The 21,193-nt window shown below is 47.1% G+C and overlaps 2 protein-coding genes across 9 annotated transcripts in view; one reads left to right on the top strand and one right to left on the bottom strand.

The window, feature by feature from the left end:
* LOC146059905 (uncharacterized) overlaps positions 1-1,686 on the bottom strand; it is a 36,462-nt gene extending 34,776 nt beyond the window's left edge. For 2 of the 8 annotated variants that reach the window (XR_014470331.1, XR_014470332.1), the window contains exon 1: positions 1,586-1,680. The gene's annotated coding sequence lies outside the window, so the exon portion shown is untranslated. Of the gene's footprint in view, positions 1-1,217; positions 1,427-1,585 lie in introns of those variants that run through there. The other 6 variants (XM_083172556.1, XM_083172560.1, XM_083172557.1 and 3 more) reach the window with 4 other exon arrangements.
* LOC146059904 (uncharacterized) lies at positions 1,133-20,818 on the top strand. The gene is made up of 6 exons (XM_083172555.1): positions 1,133-1,251; positions 12,004-12,285; positions 14,394-14,560; positions 15,684-15,855; positions 19,542-19,633; positions 20,401-20,818. The coding sequence occupies exons 2-6, from the start codon at positions 12,054-12,056 to the stop codon at positions 20,569-20,571; spliced, it is 834 nt and encodes a 277-aa protein (XP_083028681.1). The 5' UTR covers positions 1,133-1,251; positions 12,004-12,053; the 3' UTR covers positions 20,572-20,818.
* The last annotated feature ends 375 nt before the right edge of the window (positions 20,819-21,193 follow it).

Here is a 21,193-nt window from a genome sequence, read left to right as displayed (position 1 = left end):
ATGTTAATGAACTACACATTCCAGGATGCTTTGCATTAGTTTTGCTATGTGGCCATGCTGGAACTGATGCAAGGCATGCTGGGATGTGTAGTTTATCAACATCTGGAGGGCTGGCGTTGCCCAGCCCTGCTCTATACTGTATACACCTGTTGTGAGTACTTAAGCCCCATACACTACACACTAGACTAGACAGTAAAAATTATCAACAGCAGCCGGAGACTGTCAGTCCTAGTCAGCAGCAGCCGCCGGAGTGTGGGACGACTGCAGCAGGACAATTTGTATGAGAAATTTTTAAACATGGCCCCCGAAGGATTTTTTTCCCCCATACAAATGTCCCTTGGCACAAAAAAGGTTCCCCCATCCCTGCCCTACAGTGCCAGATATGCCCCCACAGTGCCACACATATTCCCCCAAAGTGCCACAAGCAGCACAACTCACTGTGGCCCTGGGTCTCCCCCTCCAGTCCCCCGCCGCTGCCATCACTGGTGTTGGTTCTGATGGTGCTGCTGCCTTCCTGGGGAAAGGAGCAGAGCGCATCGCGCGTCTCTCCTTCCCCTTCACTGTGTATCTGTGCCGTCAGCCATTCATACCTCACGGGCTGGCTCCTGATTGGCTGCCGGCCCGCAAGCTCTGATTGGCTGACAGCCCAGTGACACAGTGAGCGAGGGGAAGGAGAGATGCGCGATGCGCTCTCCTCCCCTCCCCTGAGAAATCAGCTGAGCCTGTGGTGGCCGGGGAGAGGGGGAGAAAGGGAGGTGGCGATGGCGGGGGGGGGGAGCTGCCAGGCGCCCCGGGCTGCTGCCTCTAGAAACGGCCCTGGCCACTGCTGCAGGTATGACAGTGGTATTAGTAACAGAGTCCTTACACTTTTATTCTGTGAAACATGTTACTCACATACGGTATGTAGAAAAGTAATTGACAGTTAGAAGCAGATTGGCAGGTGCATTAACACTGACCAGTTGATCACTTAATACATCTGCCCCAAAGTACCAGCCAATCAGCTCCTACCTGTAACTGCCATGTTACAGGCTGTGTTTGAAAAATAACAGCTATGAGCTGATTGGTTGGTTGCCTGAGCAGCATGGTGACATCACAATGCTGCCCTGTCCACTAGGTCTCAATTTTGTCTGACGTTACTTCAGAGCAGCACATGCATACAGCATCGTAGGAGAATTTGTTGAAGAGTTTAAACTTCACATTTATAGTGGGAGAATTACCTGCCCCAAGGATCAGAGCATACTGCAGGAATAGGTAAAATATCAAAGTCATCATTAGGTACAAGGCCTGGAGATTAAGTTGTAGTAGAAAAATGATCTATCCTATATACAGCATATACAGTATACTGTGACCTCTGTGTGTGGCTCGGTGCTGGCGCTGGGTGCACGGGACAGAGAGCCGCAGCCTGACCCTCAGCACAATGCTGCAGCGCCCTCTCTGGCCGCCTGTCCCCCCACTGGTGCAGCAGCGATGATGGATGGTTTGTCATCAATCATCGCGCTGTGTGTGTGTGCGGCCGCCAGGCTGAAAGATGAGCCACTTTCAGCCGGGCGGACCGCCCTGCTCCCTCCCCCTGCTGCATACTCACGGCGTCCACCGCGCTGGTCCCCCGATAACGTCCTCCCGGCTCCATGTTCATCCGCCCGGGGTGGGCTTGCTGATGATGCCCCGCCCTGCTCCACCGCGCTGGTCCCCCAGCATTGTGACTGTGTTAACTTCAGCCGCCCGGGGCTTGTTGCTGACGCCCCGCCCCCCTCCGCCCTGCTCCACACGGAGCACCACTGGCCACCAATGTTTTCTATTTTTAAGCCAGTAATATATATATTGCTGCCATGTGCCAGCAATGTATATATTACTGGCACCACTGGGCACCAATGTTATTAATAAGCCACTGCCCACCAATGTACTATATAAGCCAGTAATGTATACATTGCTGGCACATGCCAGCAATGTATATATAACTGGCACCACTGCCCACCAACGTAATGTATAAGCCAGTGCCCAGTAATGTATACATTGCTGGCACATGCCAGCAATGTATAGATAACTGGCACCACTGCCCACCAATGTTATGTATTATCCAGTAGTGTATACATTGCTGGCACATGCCAGCAATGTATATATAACTGGCACCACTGCCCACCAACGTAATGTATAAGCCAGTGCCCAGTAATGTATACATTGCTGGCACATGCCAGCAATGTATAGATAACTGGCACCACTGCCCACCAACGTTATGTATTATCCAGTAGTGTATACATTGCTGGCACATGCCAGCAATTTATATATAACTGGCACCACTGCCCACCAATGTAATGTATAAACCAGTAATTTATACATTGCTGGCACATGCCAGCAATGTATATATAACTGGCACCGCTGCCCACCAACGTTATGTATTATCCAGTAGTGTATACATTGCTGGCACATGTCACCAATGTATATATAACTGGCACCACTGCCCACCAATGTAATGTATAAGCCAGTAATGTATACATTGCTGGCACATGCCAGCAATGTATATATAACTGGCACCGCTGCCCACCAACATTATGTATTATCCAGTAGTGTATACATTGCTGGCACATGTCAGCAATGTATATATAACTGGCACCACTGCCCACCAATGTAATGTATAAGCCAGTAATGTATACATTGCTGGCACATGCCAGCAATGTATATATAACTGGCACCGCTGCCCACCAACATTATGTATTATCCAGTAGTGTATACATTGCTGGCACATGTCACCAATGTATATATAACTGGCACCACTGCCCACCAATGTAATGTATAAGCCAGTAATGTATACATTGCTGGCACATGCCAGCAATGTATATATAACTGGCACCGCTGCCCACCAACATTATGTATTATCCAGTAGTGTATACATTGCTGGCACATGTCACCAATGTATATATAACTGGCACCACTGCCCACCAATGTAATGTATAAGCCAGTAATGTATACATTGCTGGCACATGCCAGCAATGTATATATAACTGGCACCACTGCCCACCAATGTATGTTTGTTTTGTTTCTACCTATGTGCAGGGCAGCAAATTAAATCGCAGCCTTGTAGGTGGGTGGGATCTCACCCTGGCGGTGCCGCATGGGGCCACGTTTACCCAGGGCCAGTGCAACGCACCACATAGCCCCAGGTGGGGGAGGGGGGGCTCGTTGCTCACCGGGGGAGAGGTGATGTGGTGGCCGCCACCGAGTCCAGGGGTGGGGTGAAGCAGCCACCTCCAAGTGGGGGGGCTTGATGCGGCCACCCCTCCGAGTCCAGGGGGTGAAGCGGCCCCTGCAGCCGCCAAATCCAGGGGTGGGGGGGAGCTTGATGCGGCTGCCTCCTCCAAGTCTGGGGGGGGGGGTTTGATGCTCGTTTGGGGGAGCTGGTGTGGGGCGACGCTCACCTGGCTCCAACCAAGTAGGGAAGCTGCTCCCAAATGCCGCCCTCCAGTGGCTAGCACCCTAGGGAAATACCTAAAGCTGTCTAGTGGTGGCGCTGGCCCTCGATTTACCTGATCACTGGGCTCTGAATATACGCAGCCCAATGATCAGCTCTGAATCAGGCCCCAAGAACAGAAATGCAGTGAATAAAATGGGTCCTAAACCCCGCCCATTATGTAAATAGCCTTATAATGAAAGATTTTCAGCAAAGTCTTTTGCCTCCTGAAAATATTTTTCTCTTTGGGGAAAATGGCTCAGTGTGTACACACTACTTTGGTGAAAGATAAATCTATCAGAGATTTTGGCAAAGTCTTTTGAAATGAAAATCTACAAGTGTGTATGGGCCTGCCCCTGGGCAGGACGTAAGCCACCACACCATGTAAGAGAGAGTGTGAGGGGTGTGTGTGGCGGCAGCAGCCAGCGTGACAGGAGAGACGGAGGCTGCTCACACACTGGCCCCTCCTCCCACTCACACAGCAAGAGAGGAGCGCTCCGATCTGACTGCACGCAGCAGCCAGGAGAGGAGCTTTCTGTGGCAGTGATCCCGGCTGCCCCTGTGCATGTATGCCGGGGTGCTGGGGTTGTCTCGTGTGTGCTGTGTGCAGCTGGCTGTCACTGCTGCATTTGAATCAGACAGCGGCATCAGGGGGAGCCGGCACATGAGAGTGGAGCCTAGGGCACACATGCTGGCACCTGTCACTCTTTGGCCGGCGGATACGCAAACTGCATGTAAGTGCAGCGTGTAAGTGGTGTCACGACCACCATTGCAGCTACCCTTGCTCCCTGTGCTGTTTCAGACATGCAGTGCTCTGACGCTATGCCCTCTGCTCTGGCGTTTACCTCCACTTCTGATGCCAGCGCCGACATGCTACATTCTGTCACTCTGTCACCAGTCGGGCTCCGTGTCCCTTTGCCGGGTGTCGGTTCTGGTGTGCAGGGTCCTGGCGTGCTGGCTCCGGGTAGCGTGAGGCCGTGATGTCACTCCTGCGGCCAATCATCATCCCGCTCAGCACTTAAATACTGACTAGCCGGGCCAGACCGGTAGTCAGTACAATGTTGTCCACCAGATAGCATCTCCGTGCATCCCTGGCAATCCCTGCAGTCTCCGCTGCAGGCTGACTCCTATCCTCTGGGTGAAGTCTTCTCTTTATCTACTCCTGCTGGTCGTCCACTGCCTAAACCATATTCTACCATGGAATCTTCTTTACCGCCTCTAAGGATACAAGGACAAGGTTAAACTAGGGATGGCCATCGATCATCGATGATTCGAAATCATCGATGGTTCATGGCCGATGTCGAATACTTTTGCCATCGATGGGGGGAGAACCAGATGGTTTCCCTCCATCGATGGAATAGCAAAACGATGTTTTGCTTTTTTTATTTTTTTCAAAGTGCCGGGACACGGAGCATAGCTCCGCCCCGACACCTACAGGACAATCAATCAAACACAATGGATGACCATCGATATGTAAAAATATCGATGGTCATCCATTGCATAGTTAAGCACTATTAATGGCCACTTGCAGAATTGCCATCGATGGCAATGGCAACGATGGCCATCCCTAGGTTAAACACCCCAAAGGTGTCATCTTCCTCCTTCTGTTCCTGACGGTCATCATCCGTGGCCAGTATCCCTGATATCATAGCAGCCACGACCTCAATCAGCGAGATCCCTTCCATTTGACTTCATCTTATTTCAATCCTTCATTATTATTCTTCAAATCATCAATATCTTCAATCCTTCCAACAACTTCTTCATTTGCCATCCTTCTCAATCTTCTTCAACAAATTATTATTATTGTCTCATTCATCCAATATCTACAGTTATATTATTGTGCCATCATCATATAATTTGTAACGCAGTATCTTCATTAAAAAAGGTTTAATTTTAACCAATTGCTTCACTCCGCTCTGTCGTTCATGCAACAGCCCTACATCAAAGCACCCAGCCTCCGTTATACTCTGGCTGGTGCTTCACCAAGCACACGAAACGTGACAAGTGGCAAGCGCCCCTGGGTAACAGCTGGGCCCAGGAGAGGAGCTTCATGGGGGAAGGGGTTCCTGAAGAGAGTTTGGGGAGGGGCGATCTCTGCAGGGCTGCGCTGGGGTGGCAACGCATCCCCCTCCTCTCACGGGTCACCGGAGAGAACGACCCCACTGAAGAAAGGAGCCTGCAGTGATACACAGCCTCATGCTGGGTGAAGAGGGTGTGCGGGGTGGTGGGAGCGGGCCCCGAGTTGTGAAAGAGTGTCTCCTGTGTGAGTAGGGATGGCCATTGTTTCCATTGCCATTGATGGTTGCCATCGATGGCAATTCTGCAACTGCCCATCGATAGTGCTAAACTATGCAATGGCTGACCATCGATATTTTTACATATCGATGGTCATCCATTGTGTTTGATTGATTGGCATGTGGGCCAATCAAAACATGGGGGCGGGGCTTCTCGGGTGTCTGGGGACGGAGCTATGCTCCGTGTCCCGGCACTTTGAAGAAAAAAAAAGCAAAACATTGTTTTGCTGGGTGCTTGTTTCCTAGCACAGCGCCCACGACCAGATCGCATGCGATGCGATCAATGCAATAAAAACGATGATTTCATTGTACAATCACCCTGATGGGTGATTAGTATGTTATATGCACACCCATTGTTAACGTCACTGCCACAATTAACGCCAACCCGAAGCGTGGCGAGCCCGCGAGGGGCGGCGGTACGCGTCCTCCGACCTTTTCATAGGCCCACTATCCACGTCGGCGTGGAGTTGATTCTATATAGTGTGGAGAGCGCAGCGAGCCCGAATCATGGCGAGCGTATCGAGCCCCGCGAGGGGACGTGGATAACTTTGCATGTATTACGCGTCTGCTCGCCACACTTTGGGCTCGGTGGCTCGTTGCGCTCGCCACACTATATAATGTACAATTAAATCATCATTTTGATCGCATGCCATTTTAATGGCATGCGATGAGATGCGATTTAAAAATTGTACAGTGGGGCTCTTAGGACCCGAAAATCGGGTCCATCACATACCATCGCATACCACTAATTAAGGCATACGATGGTATGCGATGGGCGCCGTGCTAGGAAACAAGTACCTTTTGCTGTTCCATCGATGGAGGGAAACCATCTGGTTCTCCCCCATCGATGGCAAAAGTATTCAACATCGGCCATGAACCATAGATGATTTTGAATCATCGATGGTCGGCGGCCATCCCTACCTGGGAGCCCTTAGTAGTGGCACAGGAGGCTGCAGTTACAGTAGGTGATGTGCAGGGTATGTGTCCTGTATCACGCCACACGCCTAATATGGGGGTGGTGGGGGGCAGACAAAAATGTTGTGCCTAGGAACGGCTTGACCCCTAAATCCGCCCCTGCCCCTTATCCTTCATATATCCCCTACACACACACTACTTTACACAATGTGGCCTGCGCATACCCCTACAAAAAGTATGGCCCCCATCATCCCAACCTATGTTCATCACACACCACTGAACTAAATGTTGCCCGTCACCCCAATCATGCCCTGACACACCTCCCCCACAATGATTGTGGCCTCTGTCACCTCCAATTCATTACCCTCATCCCTCCTGCACTCAATGTGGCTTCTGTCACTATTAGCCTGTGGTCCTCACACATCCCTGCACTCAGTACACACAACTCCTTCCTCAAGTGGGGCCCAGTGGGGCAGCATCAGCTCTACTCAACTGCAGTGTGGCCAGGGAGGTGCTTTAAGTGCTATTTGTTTCTCAATTTTATTCTAAGGATGACCATGCCTTCCATGATTAGGCCATGCCCCACAGTACCTGGGTCCCTCTACTGCAGTGGTTCCCAACCCTGGTCCTCAAGTACCCCCAACAATGCATGTTTTGAAGGTATCCACACAGAATCACAAGTGCTATAATTAGCTCCACCTGTGATCTTTTCAAACGTGCCTGAATAATGAGTGCACCTGCAGGGTGACCTGGAAAACGTGCACTGATGGGGTACTTGAGGACCAGGGTTGGGAACCACTGCTCTACTGCCCTGATTGGGTGCACTGTTATTCTGAAATACATGTTGCACATGATGCTACATTAGATCATTCCATATTATTTTATGGCATATAGCATAGATCTTGGCTTCAATGCGAGTCCCTGCCAGTGGTGTAGCTAGGTGCCACAGTGCTCAGGGCATGTTTCGCGCCCCCCCCCCTTTCCCGATTTGAAGTAGGCGTGGCTCTTGCACGGCAAAAAGGGGGCATGGCCTGACATTATGCCACACACCGTAATGCCCATTGCACATTTTAGCAAAATTTGTAATACCCATTATACACATAAAGCCACATGCCCCACACCTGATGCCCATTACATACTATATAACAAACAGTAATGCCCATTACACATAAGTGCCACTTACCTACATGCTCATTGCTAGGAAGTTCATGCTCGATGCCAAGGGGGACCGAAATAGCTCGTTACCAAGGGGGACTAAAATAGCTTGTTGCCAAGTGGGACTGGAGCCTGCAATCCCCGCCCGCTCCCTGCTCTGCCCAGCTTAGCTTAGCCCTGTCTGCCGCTATTTTCAATAACATACATACACACACATATATATATATATATATATATATAATTCCTGGTGATCCGGCACTCTCCTCAATTTGCTGTATTTTGCCCAGGTGCCTCCAACAAGGTAAATGCAAGTTTTTTGAAGACTTGCGGCACTCAAAGGGTCTTGTAAATGAAGTTTTTGTTTGTATTTAAAGCAGGTTATTCAGACATCATGCAAGTCAATTACTTTACAAACATAGGTTGGTGCCCCGACGTTACAATGCCGATGTAGGCATTTTTATCAAGGGCCCATGATTGCATCAACTGATTACAACATGGGCCCTTGATAAAAATGCCTACATCGGCATTGAAACGTCGGGGCACCAACCTATGTTTGTAAAGTACTTGACTTGCATGATGTCAAAGCGCCCACCTGTGACCCCTGCATATATATATATATATATATACTTAGCAAAAGACAGCGTCACTCCAGGGGACTTATTTCAGAATTTTTTATATATATGTAATAAATCAATACATCAGATAACCATCAACACCAGTCCACCGACGTTTCAATGTCCGCAGACATTTTCCTCAAGGTGTGGTGTGAGGTAGCAAACAACAATACATGCAGACATGAGATTATATGTACTCACCATTCCTAATGATTCTGACCGGCGGCCGGGTGCGCCGATCGCACGCCCCCGGAAATGAGGCATGAGAAGCGCTGACAGCTTCCTCTGTGTGTCCGTTGCTAGGGTGCGCGTCAGACCAGAGGCGCTGTCCCCAGCCGCCAATCACAATCTACCATACGGAGCACGTAGTATGGATACACTGAAACCTGTATGAATGACAGGTACATTCAATGACTACAGGCAATAGTACAACATAAGCAAGCATAGCTGTGATGGCAAATTAAAGCAAGAATAATAAATATGCAAGAATAATGAATATGCAACAACAAAATAAAGCATCACTTAAAGCGTCCACTAATGCTTGCGTTATAAGAGCACTGATGTTTGTACTAGAAGTCCACCGGTGCAATTCACAAGGGTAGTGTTTAGTACAATATGCTCCAGTTGAATCTTTCATTGAGACCGTGCGGTCTAACAGTCTGTAGCCTATGGATCCATCGCGCCTCCAATTTTAATAACGAACCATCTCTATCACCTCCACGGCGGAAAGGGGGGATGTGATCAATAAGTATAAAGTTAATATCAGACACTGTATGGCCCTTCTCCAGATAGTGTCTGGCTACTGGTTGGTCGGCTTTGCCCAAGCGGATTGCTTGGTTAATAGCCGATCTGTGCAGTGCCATTCTGTCTTTGATCGTGCGAATCGTTTTGCCGACATAGAATAGTTGACAGGGGCAAAATAAAAGATAGATTACATGAGTCAGTTGGCATGTCAGGACCTGCTTAATATGGATGATAGCTTCCGTGTGTGGGTGTTTGAAGGACCTACACACGACCAGATTTTTGCACGTCGTGCAGTTGAGGCAACGGTAGCATCCCGGAGGTTTTTTCAAAAAAGACGTGTTAGCCCTCTCCACTTTATCAAACCCAGTTATATCGGTGTGGACCACTTGATCTTTAATGTTACGTCCACGTGTGTAGCACGACATTGGCCGTGCGGATTTGAAACATGGAAGAGTGTGGTCAGATTTGACGATCGGCCACAGCGCCTTAGTGGCCCGTTGGACAATGGGGCTGGATCTTGAAAATTGTTGCTTCCATGGAATGATGTTTTTAACTGCCCGCTCTTTGGTTGCTAACAGGGTTTGACGTGGGATGGACAACACCTCATGCTGCTGGGTGCGTAAGGTTCTTAAATTGTAGCCTCTTTCTGTAAAGCGCTGAACAACCTGATTGGTCCCCTCTATGGCTCCTTCCTGGGTGCTTGCTATTCTTGCTACCCTCATCAGCTGTGATTTCGGGAGTCCTTTCTTTAACGGTCTCGGATGATGGCTGGAAGCCAATAGTAAGTTATTACGATCTGTTTCTTTTGAATACACTTGCGTTTGGATCAGGCCATCTTTTAGGTTAACCTGCACATCCAGATAATTGATACTTTGTAGCTGTATATTATAAGTGTATTTTATGGGGCTGGCACTGAGGTTGATAGCTGCTATATGGTCTTCCAATATTTTTGTAGGGCCTGACCACAGACAGAATAGATCATCAATAAATCTAACAAAGAAAATTATATGGTGGTTGATTGCAGGGTTACACAAGAACTTCTCCTTTTCTTCTGAGAACATAAAGATGTTTGCCAGGCTCGGTGCCACTGGGCTTCCCATGGCACACCCATTGTTCTGCTGGTAGTAACTGCCATTATACAAGAAATAATTCCTTTCCAGGGTCAATCGTAGTAGTTGTAAGAACAGGCCATGATTTACGTCTTGGATGTTACAGTCTCTCATGAACTGTGCTACCGCTGCTACACCTGCTGCCTGAGGGATCGAGGTATACAGGCTATTAACATAGTCCTACAGCCATGGGTCCAAAAACAGCAAACATTTATTAAGGATACCACAGCCTTCTTGCTCAGACTCCAGTCGTTGACATCGATTCCAGCCGATACAGTGTTGGTAACACTGGATGTTAATAGCCTGTATACCTCGATCCCTCAGGCAGCAGGTGTAGCAGCGGTAGCACAGTTCATGAGAGACTGTAACATCCAAGACGTAAATCATGGCCTGTTCTTACAACTACTACGATTGACCCTGGAAAGGAATTATTTCTTGTATAATGGCAGTTACTACCAGCAGAACAATGGGTGTGCCATGGGAAGCCCAGTGGCACCGAGCCTGGCAAACATCTTTATGTTCTCAGAAGAAAAGGAGAAGTTCTTGTGTAACCCTGCAATCAACCACCATATAATTTTCTTTGTTAGATTTATTGATGATCTATTCTGTCTGTGGTCAGGCCCTACAAAAATATTGGAAGACCATATAGCAGCTATCAACCTCAGTGCCAGCCCCATAAAATACACTTATAATATACAGCTACAAAGTATCAATTATCTGGATGTGCAGGTTAACCTAAAAGATGGCCTGATCCAAACGCAAGTGTATTCAAAAGAAACAGATCGTAATAACTTACTATTGGCTTCCAGCCATCATCCGAGACCGTTAAAGAAAGGACTCCCGAAATCACAGCTGATGAGGGTAGCAAGAATAGCAAGCACCCAGGAAGGAGCCATAGAGGGGACCAATCAGGTTGTTCAGCGCTTTACAGAAAGAGGCTACAATTTAAGAACCTTACGCACCCAGCAGCATGAGGTGTTGTCCATCCCACGTCAAACCCTGTTAGCAACCAAAGAGCGGGCAGTTAAAAACATCATTCCATGGAAGCAACAATTTTCAAGATCCAGCCCCATTGTCCAACGGGCCACTAAGGCGCTGTGGCCGATCGTCAAATCTGACCACACTCTTCCATGTTTCAAATCCGCACGGCCAATGTCGTGCTACACACGTGGACGTAACATTAAAGATCAAGTGGTCCACACCGATATAACTGGGTTTGATAAAGTGGAGAGGGCTCAAAACTCCACGTCTATATATATATATATATATATATATCCCATATGTGCGTTTGTAAGCACCAAAGTGGATGGGGGGAGAGGGGGGCGGTAGAGAAAGAGAGCAGCGCTGTCTCTCCAGCGGCAGAGCAGGGACTCGGAGCGGGCGGAGGAGGGAGCGGTGCTGCTCTCCGCTCTGCAACTACCGCCTGCCCTGCATTTGTGCCATTGGAGCTCTCAGCGCCTGGAGCTTGTGCTCCACCGGCTCCGCCCTCCCTAAGCCCCTGGTCACTGCACCTAAACATTACCAGGAAAATGTAACTACATCATTACAGAATCATAATAATTATAGGTTACTGCTTAACGAGCACAATAACGCCAAGAACATGGTGAAGGCTGAGTCATCTGGCCATAGCACGTCACACATAACAAATGAATGCAGATAATATTAACCAATGTGTTGTCAAGATTTGTTTCATCATTAATTCCATTTCTTTACCATCTCTTCTGTAGAGAGTTGTGGACGCGCCGCAGGTATTACCCTGCCAAGCAGCAGTGATAAAATGTCCAGCAAGGACAATACTTTTGGCCGCAATGTCGGACCAAAAAAGAAGACCATTTTGAATTTAAAAGCGATCAGTGACGCATCAAAATCAGTAGAACATGTGAGAGTAAAGACGTTTGCAGAGATTATGCAGGAAAAGGCTCTCAAGCGCCAAAAAGCTGTTGATGAGGCTTCATCGGGCTTACAGGCGACAGGTTCTACAGAGATTAAGCAGATTTCCAAGCCAGCAGGTAATGCGCACAGTCCTTAAACTCAAAGGACCTGTAATTCATTGGTGCTTAAATTTCAGCCATAACCAATACCTGCCCTTCACTGTCCAGTCTTCTATAGTGTTTATCAGAGTACCTGTAATTGCTTCCTCTTCTTATTACATGGCCGGGCATTTACTCATACATGCTGATCCTCACTGCAACGCCACTGGCAGGTTGTATTCTGCTGCTAGAAAACTAATACTTATGCTATGTGTTCTAGTCATCTATAGTGCTAAGAACACTATTTCTATCACATGGGCGGCATATTGGCAATAGTACTTAGGGATCATGTTTGTACTGCACATGCCTTCACTATAGCAAAGGTTTAGGCTATGGAATCATCACAAGTAAGGCGGCTGCACAGAATAGAAACTACAAGGGCACTGGAACCCTGGCAAAGTCAGACTGAAACTGCGTACACATACACAGCCTATACGCAATCAGATTAGAGTTCTTATTTATTTAGTACCTTCTAGAAGATAATAGAATCTGATTGAAGGCTATAGTCTACATAGCATCTTCAACAAAACTCCCATCTTATACCCCTTTTACACCGCCGAAAAATCCGGGTCAGCGGCGGGTCAGACCTGGATCTTCGGCGGTGTAAATCCCTAACGCCGTGTCCCTTTACACGGGACTTCTACCCAGGTCCTGACCTGGGTAGAACACGGCTAGGACCTGGGTAGAGGGCGGTGTAAATGGGAACGGGGGGTCAGATGACCCGGCTCCCATTTACATGAATGGGGAACGTCCAACCTGCGGACCGCAGCTTGGACGTATTGTCAGTCTGACACTGACAGCCGGCGCTGCTGTCTGCTATACTCTGCAGACAGCAGTGTTGGCGGGGGAGGGAGGTGAATGGATGCCTGTGTGCGGCATCCATTCACCTCCTGTCCAATGGCGGGGGGGTGCGTGCAGGGACTGGGGGCAGCCTACCAGCTTACCTTAGTGCTGGGCTGCCCCCAGCAGCGTTCCGGGTACGGCGGCGTCGATCTGCGCTTGAAGATGACATTGCGCTGTCATCTTCAAGCGCCGGGAAGGGGCGGGAGGGGGGTGCGGGCGTTTAAGCCCGTCCGGTGTTAATGCCCCTAAACGCCGGGTCGCACCCGGCTTCAACCAGGGTCCAAAAAGCCGGGTGCGACCCTTCGTTTTGGTCTAAAAGGGGTATTAGTAAATTTACCCCTTAGAATCTAATTCCATGTACCTCTGCGTCTTGGACATGATCGGTGCAGGTTCAACATCCGGCCTCATTCTGGATTTCACAATTGCTCTATCTTCTGTGTTCTGTTGCTCTGCACTGTTCTAAATATATTTTGATCCCATAACTGCAAGCAAAGAGTGGGACTGTACTGTATACCAGTGGCGTAACTACCTAATTGTCGCTCCCCCGTCGCATATTTTTCGGCGCCCCCTCCCCTCGACCCCCTCGACGTACCTGCCCGGCCGCATCTGCCTGTCACGGTCCCGTCTCTCCCGGCGCCGGCTCCTGCTGCTATAATGAAAACGGAATCTTAGAAAATGGCTGCCCCCATACTGCAGACAGAAAACTGTCTGCAGTATGGGGGCAGCCATTTTCTAAGAGTCCGTTTTCATTATAGCAGCAGGAGCCGGCGCCGGGAGACACGGGACCATGACAGGCAGATGCGGCCGGACAGCAGCGGGTAAGTGGTAGCTATAGCCCCGCAGACCCCCGTCACCCACAGGTTCTCTGCGCCTCCCCGCCACCGCGGGGGCTGCGGAGCTATAGCTACGCCACTGCTGTATACTCATCTCTTGCATTGCCACATAATGCACACTAACCCTATCCGCATACTTACATTAAGGATGTCAGCAGTTTGGATTTTTACAGAGTCGGCATTCACATCAATGTCAGCTTTCCAGCACCAGTCTTCTGTCCACTGGCATCTGTATTCTGACTGTCGGCACCCTGTACAAATCAGATCGATATTGGATGTAGTGACATGCCCAACTATAAATTGTGTTTATTCATTTTTTTCTGGTTTGAATTTTTACTTTCTTGTAAGTATAGTAAGATATATTTTGCTTATTTTCTGTGTAAATGAGCTCACCGGTATTCTTCATTACAGATAAATCAAAGGTGAAGAAAATAACAGCACCTCCTAAAGCTGCCAGATACTCAGATATGACCTTTGCAGCAAAAGTGGCACCCCTGAGGGAACCTGTAAAGAAACCTGCCTCCTATTCACCGGTTTTGTTCAGTTTTACATTAGAAAAACATACATCTCAGCTACAGGTGAAGTCATTTTACATAGAAATATTTTAATTTACATAAGACTAGTGAACTTCTTGCTTGTAAAAATCAAGAAAAATCCCCCTCTGTATTTCTATACTCTTTCCTCTGTGGAGAGAGCACAGAACAGTGGGCCGTACATTCACAACTGGTGACCTGGCCCTGGGAACTTCCTTGCTTCATATTTTCCTGAGGCAGGGGAGCTGTGACGTGAGAATACAGCCACCTGGAAGTGAGGAGTGAGGAGAGGTCCTTTATTTTGGAATATACAGTATCAATGCTTCATTAGGGTTATGCAACTGAACAGTAAAGCAACATAAATCACACATTCATCATGTTATGGACTATGCTGATGTTTATAACAATGCAGTTTGTATGTTTACTAAAAACCAGTGACCTCACTGAGAAACAGGGTCATGCTACCATGTTCCTAGGACATTGGTAGCTGAATTTACAAAATGGCTACCTTTACTGAGTGTGAGTTACAGATACAGGTTATTGTGATGAAAATGTAATTTTCTGTGATGAACTCTGTAGTAATGCTGGGTACACACCAGGACGACAAGGGTCTGATCCCATCAATCTAGATCCAATTCCGACCGATTGGATGTAGATTGTGTGGTGATTGGGCCCGTTTCTGTCCTGGTGTGGACCGATACCGATCCGATACGCGGTCCCGTGGGTCGGTCTGCCGTTATTCAGATCCTACCTGCAGCAGGTAGGATCTGAATAAAGACCATACTCTAGGGTGCGGGTCGCCATCGGATCAGACCCGCTCACAGTGCACATCGTGAGCGGGTCATGCCCCCCGCGTCATCGTGAGCGGGTCGGAACAAACACTGACGACCCGCTCACGATGTGCATCGTGAGCGGGTCGTCCTGGTGTGTACCCCGCATAAGCTGTAACTATTCAAAATGTTATTTTAAGTACAATGTATATACTATCAGGTAAGCAAAGTTCTTAAAAATACTGTAGTTGCTATGAGACTGTTGAGCACCAAAGTTTGGAAATGAAATAGTCCCCAAGTGTGTATATATATTAGTATTCTTGTCTGATACCATGTCCCTGTAAAAGATCTCACTCTGAAGCTTTTTAAAATGCTTTTATGTATTGTCACATCCACAGATTCCAGTAGTGGACCCCTCCACAGTGCCACCGCCAGCAAAGCGAAGGAGCATTGAGGCAGTAATAGTAGAGGAGCCTTCTGTTAAAGCTGGTGAACATCAGAGACAGATCTTGGGAACATCAGAGACAGACTTGAAGACCGATGTCTGTATGGAATTAAAAATAACCATAGGTGGGTTGAATATTGGCAATAGTACTTATGGCCTGATTCATGCTTGTACTGCACATGTCTTCATAGTAGCAAATGTTAAGGCTATGGAATCGCTAATCATCACAAGTGATAGTGCATAGTCACCAAGCCGTTCACAAGGATCGGGGCAGAAAGCGGTGGGGACGGGGATCGTCCATGGGAACGCCCATCGATCTATGGGCATCCCCATGAAAAAGCTGGGCGTTCCCATGGGTATGCGGGGGATGGGGATGATGTGTGCTGGGGGAAGGCGGTTGACGTCACAGGATGTCAGCCACAAGCCCCGTCTTTGTCCCGGCGCTCGCAAATAAAAAAGTCAGTTTACCACTGACTTCTATTTGTAAAGCCAGGATAAATCATGTGGTCGGTGACCATCAAATGATTTCTCCTGCAGTGGAGGCATGTGAGGGGATGTGTTTTGGTTACACATCCCCTCCCATAGGAGTGAGGGGAATTGGCGAGGGGGGTGCGGGGCATGTATTCAGCAGGTTGGTGGGGCAGAGTCACAGGCGCTCAGTAAGCTGAGATCCTTGCAGCTTACCAAGCAAACTGGAGCAGGACCTGTAAGCAAGAACATGACAGTATCTTGGTGCGTGCGCAGTGTGATCCCGGCACATGCCCAATCTATATGAACATAGGCATTGCATACAAACATGGATTAGACTGATGAGATTATGACAGCATCTTACACGTAATCTTCTTAACAAGTTAGGGATAAATTTACTAAGATGGAAGTTCTATTGAAGATGGGACTTTGCCCATAGCAACCAATCCGATTATACTATCTATACAGTACCTACTAGAACAGTGGTTCCCAAACTGTGTGCCTAGGCACCCTAGGGTGCCTCAGGACACTTGCAGGGGAGCCTTGGGTTGGTGGACCAAGATCAATTCATATAATTTATGGTCAATGTACCAGGCAAAACCAGTGCTGGTGGCTGCCAATCATAATATATGTGGACAAACAGGAGCAAATCCTGTCCCTCCCTAGATAAATGGGACATATAAACACAATGCACTTAATTTAATATTCTTTTTCTGAATTTCTCAATAAGAAGCATTTGGCCTAGGGGTGCCTTGAAAATATTTTGATGCTCTAGGGTGCCGTGATTCAAAGAAGTTTGCGAATCACTGTACTAGAAGATAATAGAATCTGATTGGTCACTATGGGCAACATCCCATCTTCAACAGAACTCCAATCTTATTATATTTACCCCTTTAAATCTAATTCAATGTACTGCTGCTTTTTGGGGCTATATACATACATACTGTATAGCACACACAGCATACATACACAAACACAGCATACACATACATGCACCACATAGACTGCATAAATACATACACAAACACAGCATACACATACATGCACCACATAGACTGCATAAATACATACACAACATACGTACACTGCATACATACAGTACATAGAAATTGTCACCGTCAGTTTTGCTCCGTGTCTCTGAATGTCCTTCTGCCATTTCTTCTTGGATATCATCTCGCCACCTCAAACTCAACATTTCCAAAACAGAATTAATTATCTTCCCACCAGCCAAGAGTAGTTACCAACCTGATATCTCTATCATTGTTGAGAACACAACAATTAATCCTACGCCACAAGCTCGCTGCCTAGGGGTCATCCTCAACTCTAAACTGTCCTTCATTCCTCACATTAAATCTGTCTATAAATCGTGTTACATGCATCTAAAAAACATATCCAAAATTCGTCTGTACCTTACACAAGACACGGCAATAACTCTAATCCATGCACTCATATCACGCATTGATTATTGCCATGGCCTACTTACCGGTCTTCCTGAGAAAAGACTCTTACCACTACAAACTATTTTGAATGCAGCTGCAAGGCTGATCTTCCTGGCTAGATATTCATCATCTGCTGATCCGCTCTGCCAGTCCCTCCATTGGTTGCCTGTATATTACCGTCTTCAATATAAAATACTTCTACTTACATACGAAGACATCACTCTGACTACACTGACTTATATCTCTTTGCTTATCTCAAAATATATTCCCACCCGACCTCTTCGCTCTGCACAAGATCTGCGTCTCTCATCCACAATCTTTACTTGCTCCCACTTACACTTGCAGGATTTTTGTCGGGCAGCACCCACCTTATGGAATGCCCTACCACACACAGAATATGCTGAAACTGTAAATAAATAATACATACATACATACATACATCAGACACTCACACTGAATACATACATGTATACACACAAACACATAACTAACCAAAAGAGGGCAGAAGGACATCAACCAATATTGGGGTCCATGTAAGCTTGGAGCTGCTGCTGATCTTTACGGCTGCTCAGTAGCTCCCTCTGCTGGTGCCTGCGATATGCAGAGAGCTCTCTCTGCCAGGAGCAGCAGCACTGCAACTATCGTGCCACGTGAGAGGCCGTCCGAGGAGTGCAGAGACAGAGACAAGCCTGTATACATTGCTTAGTGCATTGCTTGATGGGACACCCTTAAGAGACAGGGGAGCCCTGGTTAAGTACCCAGTGAACCTCCCTTAATCCAGCTCTGCAGAAGAGGGAACTTGCCTAAAGTCCTCCATTTATAAATGTTGTGCCTTGGAACAGGGAGGGAGGGAGCCTAATGGCATACCTCCCAACTTTTGCAGTTCAGTAGTCGGGACGCTGCTGCTGCGCGCCGAAATTTTCGGGGGCGTGGCCTAATTTGGGGCGTGGCCTATGCTCGAAGCTCCCCACGAGGCCACGCCCCCCATTTTGCCGCTATGGGGGCATGACCCAGAGGCTTTGTGAGCCTCAAGCCATGCCCCCAGCCCCCTGGCTGCGGGAATAGACGCTGTGCGCATGCGCACAGCGTTTATTCCCCGCTGCTTAGCAGCTGACAGGGGGGACTCCCAACAGCCCCCACACACCGCAGGACACTGCCGCCCGCGGGTGGGACAGCGGGACAGGCCCTGACAATCGGGACTGTCCCTCTAAAATCGGGACTGTTGGGAGGTATGTAATGGCATTGTTACGGAGGTCCTACAATTACATAATTTACTGCTAAATCCAGGAGAGAACATTGCAGACATTTTTATAGCATAAGAAATAAGGGGATTCATTAAAAGTTCTCTGACTCGTCCATACAGGCAACCTCCAGGTTACCTTAATTTGAAAGAGTTATTCTTTAGTCATCAGCCATGATTACAATAGGAGTCTCCTGCTCTGCAGGAGTCATGGTGCACAGGTGTGGATAAATCTATCACTCCCTGCTTCAATAACTGCTGTTAGAGTAGATTTAAGATTAAGAAGAGGAGTATAAAAATAATGCTGTCCAGAGTACATGCAAAAGCTGCCAATATTTACCCTGCATGTAGAAAAATATGTATTTTTATCTCTTGCATTGCCACATAATGCATGCTAACCCTCTCCGCATACTTCCATTCAGGTTTCCAGCATTTGGGAATTCAGCGTTGGCATTCACATCAATGTCAGCATTCCAGTGCCCACCGGCATCTGTATTCTGACTGCCGACACCCTGTACAAATCAGAAAGATGTTGGATTTATTCCCAACTATTGTGTTTCTTCATTTTTTGTTTTGAATTGTTACTTTATAGAAAGTATAATACAGTAAGATGTATTTTGCTTATTATCTGTGTAAACGAGCTCACCGGTATTCTTCATTACAGATAAATCAAAGGTGGAGAATATAAAAACACCTCCTAAAGCTGCCAGAAAACGCTTGTATACAGATATTACGTTTACACCAAGTGTGGCACCCGTAAGGAAACCTTTGACTTATTCACCTGTTTTGTTTAGTTTTACAAATGTAATAGAAAAACTTACATCTCAGCTAAATACGCAGTCATTTAACATAAGCCTAGTGCACTTATTGCTTGTAAAAAGAAAAAAATCCCCCACAGTATTTCTATACTCTTTCCTCTGTGGAGAGAGCACAGAACAGTGGGCCGTACAACTGGTGACCTGGCCCTGGGAATTCCTTGCTTCATATTCTCCTGAGGTAGGTGAGCTGTGACGTGAGAATGCAGCCACCTGGAAGTGAGGAGAGGTCCTTTATTTTTGGAATATACAGTATAAATTCTTCATTAGGGTTCTGCAACTGAACAGTGAAGCAACATAAATCACACATTCATCATGTTATAAACTATGCTGATGTTTATAACAATGTAGCCTGCCTGTTCACTAAAAACCAGTGCCCTCACTGACAAACAGGGTCATGCTACCATGTTCCTAGGACATTGGTAGCTGAATTTACGAGATGGCTGCCTTTACTGGTGTGGGTTATTATAGGTACAGGTTATTGTGATGATAATGTCATTTTCTGTGCTGAAATCTATAGTAACTATAGTAAGTTCCTAAAAATACTAAAGTTGCTATGAGGTAATTGAGCACCAAAGTTTGCAAATCAAATAGTCTACAAATGTATATAATTTAGTATTTTGGTCTGACACCATGTCACTGTAAAATTTCTCATTCTGAAGCCACTGGACCTTTATAAAATGCTTTTATGTATTATCACTTCCACAGTTTCCTGCAGTTGACCCCGCCACAGCACCACCCCAGGTGAAGCGGAGAAGAACAGAGGCAGTAGTAGTCGAGAACTATAAACCAAACATGGAAGATGACCATCTGCTATTGGACTACCTGGTCTATAAGAGGATGCCATATAGGTTTTATAGAAGAACAATGCTGTCCTAAATTTACATCATAAGGACATTTCATCACTTGATAAGGCTTAGTACATCTTGCCTTCAAATATATTTCTGACTGGGGCTCAAGCCAGGTCCTGTATTTATTTACATCAGCCTCCAGCACTTTTACAAAATGATATGACCTTGGCAAAACATTAAATTTCTGTAGTTTTTAGGCATTATGTGTTGAAGTACCTTCATTCTCCTTGTCTGGATGTGAACTTTTACTGATCTCATTAATGAATGCTCCTTGTTGTTGACGGACAGAATTGCTAAAATGTATTGTGGCTTAAATGTCTTCAATTTCAAAAAGAGACAATGCTCGGAAAGCAGGCGTTTTCCACAGATGGTGTAATGGTTAGCATTACTGCCTTACAGCACTGAGGTCATGGGTTCGATTCCCACCATGGCCCTTACTGTTCAGAGTTTGTATATTCTCCCCAGTGCTTGTGTGGTTTTACTTCGATTTCCTCCCACAATCCAAAAATTTATTGTTAGGTTAATTGGGTCCCAACTAAATTAACCCTACAATGTCTGTGTGTGCGTATATATGTGGTAATGAATATAGATTATAAGCTCCACTGGGACAGGGACTGATGTGAATGTTCAAACATTCTCTGTAAAATGCT

This window comes from Crinia signifera, chromosome 2 (genome assembly GCF_055691185.1).
Source record: "Crinia signifera chromosome 2, ASM5569118v1, whole genome shotgun sequence".
Classification (NCBI taxonomy): Eukaryota; Metazoa; Chordata; class Amphibia; order Anura; family Myobatrachidae; genus Crinia; species Crinia signifera.
The sequence above is the reverse complement of the archived record's forward strand: the minus strand, read 5'-3'. Positions and strand labels throughout refer to the sequence as shown.

Bases quoted from the DNA above. Each gene is read 5' to 3' on its own strand.
- LOC146059904 (XM_083172555.1), top strand. From the start codon at position 12,054: ATGTCCAGCAAGGACAATACTTTTGGCCGCAATGTCGGACCAAAAAAG. The intron at 12,286-14,393 runs GTAATGCGCACA...TCTTCATTACAG, and splicing joins GCAGATTTCCAAGCCAGCAG to ATAAATCAAAGGTGAAGAAA. The intron at 15,856-19,541 runs GTGGGTTGAATA...TCTTCATTACAG, and splicing joins GGAATTAAAAATAACCATAG to ATAAATCAAAGGTGGAGAAT.